Source organism: Leucopleurus acutus (assembly GCF_964270905.1).
Source record: "Leucopleurus acutus genome assembly, chromosome: Y".
Classification (NCBI taxonomy): domain Eukaryota; kingdom Metazoa; phylum Chordata; class Mammalia; order Artiodactyla; family Delphinidae; genus Leucopleurus; species Leucopleurus acutus.
Window position 1 is genome coordinate 14,947,288 of NC_139164.1, and position 11,935 is coordinate 14,959,222.

The 11,935-nt window shown below is 38.6% G+C and overlaps 1 protein-coding gene across 1 annotated transcript; it reads left to right on the forward strand.

Annotated features, from left to right (window-relative positions):
• Positions 1-218: 218 nt before the first annotated feature.
• On the forward strand, positions 219-4,534 carry LOC309978889 (amelogenin, X isoform-like; the record flags this gene model as incomplete). The annotated part of the gene is given in 5 exon segments (XM_082865550.1): positions 219-272; positions 2,106-2,121; positions 2,124-2,152; positions 3,526-3,570; positions 4,319-4,534. Coding segments are annotated over 5 exon segments (360 nt in total).
• Between the last annotated feature and the right edge of the window lie 7,401 nt (positions 4,535-11,935).

Here is an 11,935-nt window from a genome sequence, read left to right on the forward strand (position 1 = left end):
AAAAGCATCTTTATACTGCTGTGACTCCAAAAACAATGAAATGGGCTGAGAACTGAACATTATATATGAGTGAAGTAACCTCACAAAAAGTAGCCCCAATCTTTTACTAGCAACCAACTAATGTGAACTACTTGTATTTTATGAAACACTAATTTCATGTGTGTTTGATATGAGTTAAGAAAAGCAGGTGTTGACTTGTATTTCAGGGCCATCAAGAAATGGGGACCTGGATTTTGTTCGCCTGTTTTCTGGGAGCAGCCTTTGCTATGCCTGTGAGTAGAAAGCAATGCCTAATTCTACAAGCTTGGAAATAAACATCTGCCACACATTTGGTTAACTTCAGGGTTTAGAACAGAATCAGATGTCCTCAAATGTCTCTGTGTTTAAGAAACTCTTTGAAGAGCTTCTTATAAAAATTTAGATTCCCAGATGCCTCTGCCAAAGATTCTGATTCAGGATAGCTGGGGTGGGGCCCACTGCTCTGCATTTTAACAAGCACCCAGGAGATTCTGTTGAAACAATTAGCTTGTAGATATCATTACCCATCTCTAGCTGGAAGAAATTTTGGAATGGACTCTTGAAAGGCCTTCAGAGTAAGTAGTTAATCAGCCTTAGATATATATACAAAAATACCAGTTTTACATGAAATCCAATTTCTTACAAGTCTGTAAATATTTTCCTGCTCTCCAAACTGCACTGCTCTTTTCTTTCAGAGGGTTAGATTTCTGTGTTAGGAATTCCATTCTTGAACAACGTCCCTGTTTTCAGAGGCCTCATCCTTTTCGTGTATGTGCACATGACTTACATGTTGTTGTCCAGAATCTTACCTATGCCCAATACATAAGTATATAGTTCACATTCAAATGTACCAAGGATGAGGAAGTCTGACCAATTCTCTGTAAACATATGTACAGAGGTTAGATCACATGTCAGCAAAGCAGGCTCCATTTGCATTCAGAAGCCAGTAAATCTTGAATATTTATTTCCTCTCTTCTCTCAAACCCACAAGACCAAGATTCTGTGCTCTGCCTTCCTGAAATCCTGCATTGTGGCAATTCCTAATCCCCTGAGGGCCCCCACATTACAAATTCAGTCCTTTATCTCCTCTTCAATTTAACACTCCTACTCTCTGAGGGTTTCTATCCACAATATAGAGGAAAGGCAATTAGCTGACTATAATAATTCACACTCAGATGAGAGGAGTAAACCCTCTTATGAAATATGAGCATTTCAAGAGAATAGAGCCTTAATCAACTTGCTGGCTGAGGAGGATGATCTGCATGATTCTCTCTCCTCTGCATCTCCCCAACACCAGGGCCAAACAGAATTCCACAAAGCAGACATCAATAACTTGACCTCCACTTTTGACAAGACAGTCCTGGTTTTGACAATTATTCAGGTTGTTTTTAATTTTGAACTTTTAATTTTTTCTGCTATAAGGACAGTGACAGAATAATTTTTTTAAAAAAGCCTAAGCTTCATAAATCAACTGTTTCATTTTCCATGGGATTTAGAATGTTTCCACTTTACCACACCCATCTTGTTTTCACATTCATGAAGATATCATACAGAGTTGTTTTTTGTTGTTGTTGCTGTGTTATTTACTTTGCATGCAAATTATGAGTAATCTCTTTGGTACTTAAGCACTTATCTACCTCCTGATGTATAAGGGAAGGTTTGTGAAACAGTTCTCTTTTTCTTGGTATTGTATTATTGTATAACAGAAACATATTGCTCTTCCCAACATGGAGTGAATTTCATCAAGAAATGAAATGATGGGTGAGATAGAGTAGGATTAATTGACAAACGTTTATGGAGGGCTGTCTGAAGATTACTTGAGGATAAATGTGTGCTGCTTTCTGCCTCCATGTTATTTAGTTGTTCTGGACCTCTTTAAAATAAGACGGCTCCTCTCCTACACAACATACATGTTCAAACTAAAAGCAGACCTCAGATATATTCTGTACTATATAGATTTTTAAAAAGTAGCTTCATTCTCTCTTAATGTGAAAATTGCATATTGACTTCATATATTCCTCTCTCTCTCCTTCTTTCTCTCCCTCTCCCTCATTCTTTTTCTTCTCCTTTCCCCCTCCCTATAAAAGCTACCACCTCATCCGGGCACCCTGGTTATATCAACTTCAGCTATGAGGTAATTTTTCTCTTTACTAATTTTGACCATTGTTTGAGTTAACAATGCACTGGGCTCTGCAAAGAATAGTGTGTTGATTCTTCATTCAAGACGTTTCTCAGTCTCACTTTTTCAGTTCTCACTACCAGCTTCCTGGTTTAAGCCCTGATGAGTCACCTCAAGCCTGTATTTCCCCAGAACACTCCTACCTGGCCTCTCTGACTCAGTTTCTCCTCCTTATATGGCTATAAAATTTACCCATCATGAACTACCACTCAGGGGGACTGCACAGTAGAGCAGAAATGAACTCTGGCTGAACAACTTTGTTCTATACCAGCCTGTGAAACATGGGGAATCAGGTAAGATGTTATTTAAGATCCTTTCCAGTTGGAAAACTCCTAATTCTAAGGTGTTCATACTCTATGCATCTCCATCATTTGTCTTTACTGAAATATTAGTGACCAAGTGGTCTGTGAGACATTCTGCAGAGCAATGGAAAGCATGAGATTTCTGGGAATCAGGTTTGAGGCCCTCCTCAACCCCATACTAACCATGTGACCTTGGGCAAATCATTTTCTCTCTCTAGAACTTTGGTTTCTTCATCTGGAAAGGGAAATAATAATACTCACACTTCAAAATATTGTTTGGGGAGCAAAATAGTTAAGCAATATAAAAGGTGCTTTGTTAAGTATAACTTGAACAAGGTTAAGAATTGTTCATTATATTGATATCAGATGCTGTACTACTACATGAAGGAGTCCCTGGGCCTGACGTGAACTGAATACATACTGTTTAGAAAGGAAGGAAACTCTTCCTTCTTTGATAAGTTCAAATGACAATCTATGAGCTTGTTTACTCATACAAACCAAAGAAAAGTGTCAAAAAATTTTTGAGGCAACATTTTGTTAAACTTTAAAAAGTTGACATATTTGACCTGAAAACCTGTGTTTCTAGGATGAAGGACAGTGTTTCTGCCTCCTTTATCTTTCATTGTGACATCAAATCAAAAAAGTATATAATTAATGTTATATGACATTAATTTTCCATTTTGTTTTCCTCTTGCAAAGAAGAGCAGGAGCCAGGGAATTAAACAGACTTACTACTTTTGTAACCTCTGTCAAGCTCATGTACCTCTTTAACTCTCCATGACCTTGTCTGTGAAAGTGAGGGTGAAGATACTTGCCTCAGAGTATGTGGGAAAACATGAAAAATGTGTGTCATGGATGTAAGGTAGAGCCTCACACATAGGAAGCACCTGACAAATGTTTACCTTATTCTTTCTTCCATAGAGCTCATATTTTCAGGTTGTCTGTACTGACAGGACTGCATTAGTGAGTCTATGTTTCATGTAACTAAATCAAAACAAATGTATTCTAATGTCTCTTTCTCCGAAGGTGCTTACTCCTCTGAAGTGGTACCAGAACATAATAAGACACCCGGAATATAGATGTTTTTGTTCTTTATTCCCTTAAAATATTAAGCATGCATTTCAGTTCCCTTTTAAGTGAGGTAACATATCTATGCCACATATAGACACTAATGGGAAATCTATTTGTCAAAGGTCATATCTGTATACACAGTTAGAAATTCTTGAACAGGAAAAAATGAATAAGTGTTAATATTGTCACAGTGACAAAGAAAACATTGCTACTTCTCCAGCTGGAAGTGTTCACTGAAAAAAAGATGCAGAACATGAGTGTGAGTTAATTTTTATTTGGGACAAGGTGAGAACTATAGCCCAGGAGACAGATTTCAAATGGCTATGAGATACTGCTCCAAAGAGGTAGAGGGAAAGGTCAGCATATATGTGATTTCGGTGAAGGAGGAGTACATGCAATCAAGCACATAGTTTTTGCAGAAGGTTGCTGCTAGTCATGAGGAGCAGACATGAAGGATTTTAGTGCTTTTCTAGATGTGAGGAGATTGAAGAACTGGGCTCATAAAATTTTCTCCTGAAAATAGCTTACCATCTGAAAACCTGTTCTGCCAGTTTTTCTCAGAGCACAGAGTGGCTCATTCCTGATCTCCACCCTAAACTTCTTGCAGGGGGTGTTGAATGTCAGAAGCTGCAGTGGCTCATAATTTAATTCTTGTAGAAGGAGATGGCAAGTGACAATAGCAAGTAACAATTTGTAGGTGACAGATGTCAGTGGAGCTGATGGTAAACCTGACTCTGTTTCTCACCAGTACCCGTCCTACAGTTACAAACGTATGGGTAGCTGGCTGCACCACCAAATCATTCCCGTGGTATCCCAGCAGGCTGCCCTGCAGCCTCATCACCACTTCCCCATGGTGCCAGCCCAGCAGCCCGTGGTCCCCCAGCAAACCATGATGCCAATTCCTGGCCAGCACTCCATGGCTCCAAGCCAACCCCACCAGCCACACCTCCCTGTGCCCTCCTAGCAGCCCATCCAGCCACAGCCTCACCCACCCCTGCTGCCCCAGCTGCCTCTGCCTCCGATGTTCCCTCTGTAGCCCCTGTTCCCCAGGCCTCCTGTCCTGCCTCTGGAGGCTTGGCCCCGCAACCAACAAGACCAAGTGGGAGGAGGTGGTGAGTACACCATGAAGTCTCTGCAACACCTATGAAAATGGTAAAGCAAAACTAGCCCCCAGAGTTCTCAATTCCCACACAATCCAAGGCCTAGAGTTTCAGTAGTTATAGTTCGATAATTCTTAACCTTACATGCATTGTAACTTTATATTATAAATGAACTTGTTAATCTATGTGACATTTATTGTGGGATAAAAATCTACAATTACTTTGAACTCTGGCTATAATATGAATTACTGTAATAAATTAATTTTAAGGACAACAGTTCTCCTTATCTTTCAATAGTTTGACTAGCAACAGTGGTCTACCATTACACAGAAATATATAAAAAGAGTATTTTGGGGTTTGAGGAGATGCAAATATTAAACAGCTTAAAAAATGATAGTTGGAAAAACTCTTTAAATATATAAAGGAGGAGTTGCGGAAGATGGCGGAAGAGTAAGATGTGGAGATCGCCTTCCTCCCCACAGTTACATCAGGAATACATCTACACGTGGAACAACTACAGAACACCTGCTGAACGCTGGCAGAAGACCTCAGACCTCCCAAAAGGCAAGAAAGTCCCCACGTACTGGGTACGGCAAAAGAAAAAACAATAAACAGAGACAAAAGGATAGGGCCCTGCACCAGTGGGAGGGACCTGTGAAGGAGGAAAGGCTTTCACACACTAGGAAGCCCCTTCGCGGGCGGAGACTGCGGGTGGCAGAGGGGGAAAGCTTTGGAGCCGCAGAGGAGAGCGCAGCAACCAAGAAGCCTGTGTGCAAGCACAGCTCACTACCCACACATCCTCTTCCGGGAGGCTGTGCATCCAGCCACTGCTAGGGTCCCGTGGTCCAGGGACAACTTCCACAGGAGAATGCACGGCATGCCTATGGCTGGTGCAATGACATGCTGGCCTCTGCCGCTGCAGGCTTGCCCCACATCCAAACCCCTCCCTCCCCCCAGACTGGGAGTGAGCCAGAGCCCCCGAATCAGTTGTTCCTTTACCCTATCCTGTCTGAGTGAAGAACAGATGCCCTCAGGCGACCTACCTGAAGAGGTGGGGCCACATCCAAAGCTAAATCGCGGGAACTGTGCAAAGAAAGAAGAAAAAGGGAAATCTGTCCCAGCAGCCTCAGAATCAGCAGATTAAATCTCCACAAACAACTTGATGTACCCTGCATCTGCAAAATATCTGAATATACAATGAATCATCCAAAATTGAGGAGATGGACTTTGCGAACAAGATGTTATTATTTTTTCCACTTTTCCTCTTTTTCTGAGTGTGTATGTGTATGCTTCTGTGTGAGATTTTGTCTGTATAGCTTTGCTTTCACCATTTGTCCTAGGGTTCAGTCCGTCTGCTTTTCTGATTTTTTTGTTTGTTTTTTTACTTAAAAAATTTTATTCTTAATTATTTTTTTCTTATTTTAATATCTTTTTTCATTTACTTTATTTTATTACCTTTTATCTCTTTCCTTCTTCCTTTCTTTCTCTTTCTTTCTCTTTCTTTCTTTCTTTCTTTCTTTCTTTTCTTTCTTTCTTTCCACATTTTCCCCCTTTTATTATGAGCTGTGTGGACGAAAGGCTCTTGGTACTCCAGGCAAGAGTCACTGCTGTGCTTCTGAGGTGAGAGAACCAACTTCAAGACACTTGTCCACAAGAGACATCCAGGTTCACGTAATATCAAATGGCAAATGTCTCCCAGAGATCTCTGTCTCAACACCAAGACCGAGGTTCACTTGACCACCAAGCTGCAGTGCTAGACACCCTATGCCAAACAACTAGCAAGACCACCCATTAGCAGAGAGCCTGCCTAAAATCATAATGGGTCCAACCACCCATTAGCAGAGAGCCTGCCTAAAATCATAATAAGTCACAGACACCCCATAGCACACCACCAGATGTGGATGTGCCCACCAGAAAGACAAAGTCCAGCCTCATCCACCAGAACACAGACATTAGTCTCCTCCACCAGGAAGCCAACACAACCCACTGAACCAACCTTAGTCACTGGGGCCAGACACGAAAAGCAACGGGAACTATCAACCTGCAGCCTGCAAAAGGAGACCCCAAACACAGTAAGATAAGCAAAATGGGAAGACAGAAAAACACATGGCAGATGAAGGAGCAAGATAAAAACCCACCAGACCAAACAGAGGAAATAGGCAGTCTACCTGAAAAAGAATTCAGGATAATGATAGTAAAGATGATCCAAAATCTTGGAAATAGAATACAGAAAATGCTGCAAACATTTAACAACGTAGAAAAACTAAAGAGGAAAGAAGCAACAATGAACAGCACAATAAATGAAATTAAGAATATTCTAGAAGAGATCAGTAGCAGAATAACTGAGGCAGAAGAACGAGTAAGTGACCTGGAAGGTAAAAAAGTGCAAATAACTACTGCAGATCAGAATAAAGAAAAAGAAAAGAACTGAGGACAGTCTCAGAGACCTCTGGGACAACATCCGAATTATAGGGGTCCCAGAAGACGAAGAGAAAAAGAAAGGGACTGAGAAAATATTTGAAGAGATTATAGTTGAAAACTTCCCTAATATGGGAAAGGAAATAGTTAATCAAATACAGGAAGCACAGAGAGTCCCATACAGGATAAATCCAAGGAGAAATATGCCAAGACATATATTAATCAAACTATCAAAAATTACATACAAAAAATATATATATATATATTTTGCGATACGCGGGCCTGTCTTTTGATCTCTCCCATTGCAGAGCGCAGGCTCTGGACGCACAGGTTCAGCGGCCATGGCTCATGGGCCCAGCCACTCTGCAGCATTTAGGATCTTCCCAAACCAGGGTACAAACCTGTGTCCCATGCCTTGGCAGGTGGACTCTCAACAACTGTGCCACCAGGAGAGCCCCAAAGAAAATATATTAAAAGCAGCAGGGAAAAGCAACAAATAACACACAAGAGGATACCCATAAGGTTAACAGCTGATCTTTCAGCAGTAACTCTGCAAACCAGAAGGGAGTGGCAGGACATACTTAAAGTGATGAAGGAGATAAACCTATAACCAAGATTACTCTACCCAGCAAGGATCTCACTCAGATTTGATGGAGAAATAAAAACCTTTACAGACAAGCAAAAGCTGAGGAATTCAGCACCACAAAACAAGCTTTACAAAAAATACTAAAGGAACTTCTCTAGGCAAGGAACGCAAGAGGAGGAAAAGACCAAGAATAACAAAGCAAAAACAATTAAGAAAATGCAAACAGGAACATACATATCGATAATTACCTTAAATGTAAATGGATTAAATGCTCCCACCAAAAGACACAGACTGGCTGAATGCATACAAGAACAAGACCCATATATATGCTTTCTACAAGCAACCCACTTCAGAAGTAGGGACATATACAGACTGAAAGAGGATGGAAAAAGATATTCCATGCAAATGGAAATCATAAAAAAAAAACTGAAGTAACAATTATGATATCAGACAAAGTAGACTTTAAAATAAAAACTATTACAAGAGACAAGAAGGATACTACATAATTGTCAAGAGATCGATCCAAGAAGATATAAATACTGTAAATATTTATGCACCCAATATAGAAACACCTCAATACATAAAACAAATAATAACAGTCATAAAGGGAAATCGACAGTAACACAATCATAGTAGGGGATTTTAACACCCCACTTTCACCAATGGACAGATCATCCAAAATGAAAATAATGAAACACAAGCTTTAAATGATATATTAAATAAGATGGATTTAATTGATATTTACAGGACATTCAATCAAAGAAAAACAGAATACACATTTTTCTCAGGTGCTAATGAAACATTCTCCAGGATAGACCATATCTTGGGTCAAGCCTTGGTAAATCAAGTCTTCATAAATTTAAGAAAATTGAAATGTTATCAAGTATCTTTTCCGACCACAATGCCATGAGACTAGATATCAATTACAGGAAAAGATCTGTAAAAAATACAAACACATGGAGGCTAAACAATACACTACTTAATAACGAAGTGATCACTGAAGAAATCAAAGAGGAAATAAAAAAATACCTAGGAAAAAATGACAATGGAGCCACGACAATCCAACACCTATGGGATGCAGCAAAAGCAGTTCTAAGAGGGAAGTTTGTAGGAATACAATCCTACCTAAAGAAACAGGAAACATCTGAAATAAATAACCTAACTTCGCACCTAAAGCAATTACAGAAAGAAGAACAAAAAAATCCCGAAAATTAGCAGAAGGAAGGAAATCATAAAGTTCAGATCAGAAATAAATGAAAAAGAAATAAAGGAAATGATAGCAAAGATCAATAACACTAAAAGCTGGTTCTTTGAGAAAATAAACAAAATTGAAAAACCATTAGCCCAACTCATCAGGAAAAAAAGGGAGAAGAATCAAATCAATAGAATTAGAAATGCAAAATGAGAAGCAACAACTGACACTGCAGAAATAGATCATGAGAGATTACTACAAGCAACTCTATGCCAATAAAATGCACAACCTGGAAGAAATGGACAAATTCTTAGAAATGCAAAACTGCTGAGACTGAAAAAGGAAGAAATAGAAAATATGAACAGACCAATCACCAGCACTGAAATTTAAACTGTGATTAATAGTCTTCCAACAAACAAAAGCCCAGGACCAGATGGCTTCACAGGCGAATTCTATTAAACATTTAGAGAAGAGCTAACACGTATCCTTCTCAAAGTCTTTGAAAATATACCAGAGGGAGGAACACTCCAAAATTCATTCTATGAGACCACCATAACCCTGATACCAAAACAGGAAAAGGATGTCATAAAGAGAGAAAGCTACAGACCAATATCACTGATGAACATAGATGCAGAAATCCTCAACAAGATACTAGCCAACAGAATCCAACAGCAAATTAAAAGGATCATACACCATGATCTAGTATGCTTTATTCCAATAATGCAAGGATAGTTCAACATATAAAAATCAATAAATGTGATACACCATATTCACAATTTGTAGGAGAAAAACCATATGATCATCTCAGTAGACGCAGAGAAAACTTTTGACAAAATTCAACACCCATTTTTGATTAAAAAAATATCCTGCAGAAAGTAGGCATAGAGGGAAATTTCCTCAATATCATGAAGGCTGTATATGACAAACTCACAGCCAACATTGTCCTCAATGGTGAAAAACTAAAAGCATTTCCACTAATATCAGGAACAAGACAAGGTTGCCCACTCTCACCACTGTTATTCAATATAGTTTTGGAAGTTGTAGCCATCAGAGAAGAAGAAGAAATAAAAGGAATCTAAATCGGAAAAGAAGTAAAGCTGTCAGGGTTTGCAGAAGACATGATACTATACATAGAGAATCCTAAAGATGCTACCAGAAAACAACTAGAGCTAATCAATGAATTTGATAAAGTAGCTGGATACAAAATTAATGCACAGAAATCTCTGGCATTCCTATACACGAATAATGAAAAATATGAAAGTGAAATTATGAAAACTCTTCCATTTACCATTGCAACAAAAAAAAATGGGAGGGAGTGGCAGGACATATTTAAAGTGATGAAGGAGAAAAACCTACAACCAAGATTACTTTACCCAGCAATGATCTCATTCAGATTTGATGGAGAAATTAAAAGCTTTCCAGACAAGCAAAAGTTGAGACACTTCAGCACCACCTAACCACCTTTACAACAAATGCTAAGTGAACTTCTCTAGGCAAGAAACACAAGAGAAGGAAAACACCTACAATAACAAACCCAAAACAGTTAAGAAAATGGGAATAGAAACATACATATCGATCATTACCTTAAATGTAAATGGATTAAACGCTCCCACCAAAAGACACAGACTGGCTGAATGGATTCAAATGCAAGACCAATATATATGCTGTCTACACACACTTCAGACCTAGGGACACAAACAGACTGAAAGTGATGGGATGGAAAAAGATTTTCCATGCAAATGGAAATCAAAAGAAAGCTGGAGTAGGCACTCTCATATCAGAAAAAATAGACTTTAAAATAAAGTCTGTTAGAAGAGACAACGAAGGACACTATATAATGATGAAGGTATCAATCCAAGAAGAAAATTTAAGAATTTCAAATATTTACGCACTCAACATATGATCACCTCAATATATGAGGCAAATACTAACAACCATAAATAGGTAATCGACAGTAATACAATCATAGTAGGGGACTTTAACAACCCACTTTCACCAAAGGACAGATCATCCAAAATGAAAATAAATGAGGAAACACAAGCTTTTAATGATACAATAAAGATGGGCTTAATTGTGATTTATAGGAAATTCCATCCAAAAACAACAGAAGACACATTTTTCTCAAGTGCTCATGGACCATTCTCCAGGAGAGATCATACTTTCACAAATCAAGCCTTTGTAAATTTAAGAATATTGAAATCATACCAAGTATCTTTTCTGGCCACAACGCTATGAGACTAGACATCAATTACAAGAAAATATGTGTCAAAAATATAAACACATGGAGGCTAAACAATGAACTATTTAATAACGAAGTGATTACTGAAGAAATCAAAGAGGAAATCAAAAAATACACAGAAACGACAATGGAGACACAACAACGCAAAACTTATGGGATGCAGGCAAAGCAGTTTTAAGAGGGAAGTTTTTAGCAATACAATCCTCCCTGAAGAAACAGGAAACATCTCAAACAACATAACCTTGTCTCTAAAGCAATTAGAGAAAGAAGAACAAAAAAACACCAAAGGTCGTGGAAGGATGGAAATCATAAAGATCAGGTCAGAAATAAATGAGAAAGAAATGAAGGAAATGATAGCAAATATCAATAACACTGAAAGTGGGTTCTTTGAGAAGAGTCACAGAATTGCAAAACCATTAGCAAGACACATAAAAAGAAAAGGGAGAAGACTCAAATGAATAGAATTAGAAGTGAAAAATGAGAAGTAACAACTGACACACAGAAATACAAAGGATCATGAGAGATTACTACAAGCAACCCTATTACAATAAAATGGACAATCTGGATAAATGGACAAATTCTTAGAAATGCACAACATGCTGAGACTGAACCAGGAAGAAATAGAAAATATGAACAGTCCAGTAACGAACACTGAAATTTAAACTGTGATTAAAAGTCTTCCAACAAACAAAAGCCCAGGAACAGATGGCTTGACAGCCGAATTCTTTCAGATTTAGAGAAGAGGTAACACTTATCCTTCTCAAAATCTTCCAACATACACCAGAGAGAGGAACACTCCCAAAATCATTCTATGAAGACGCCATCACTCT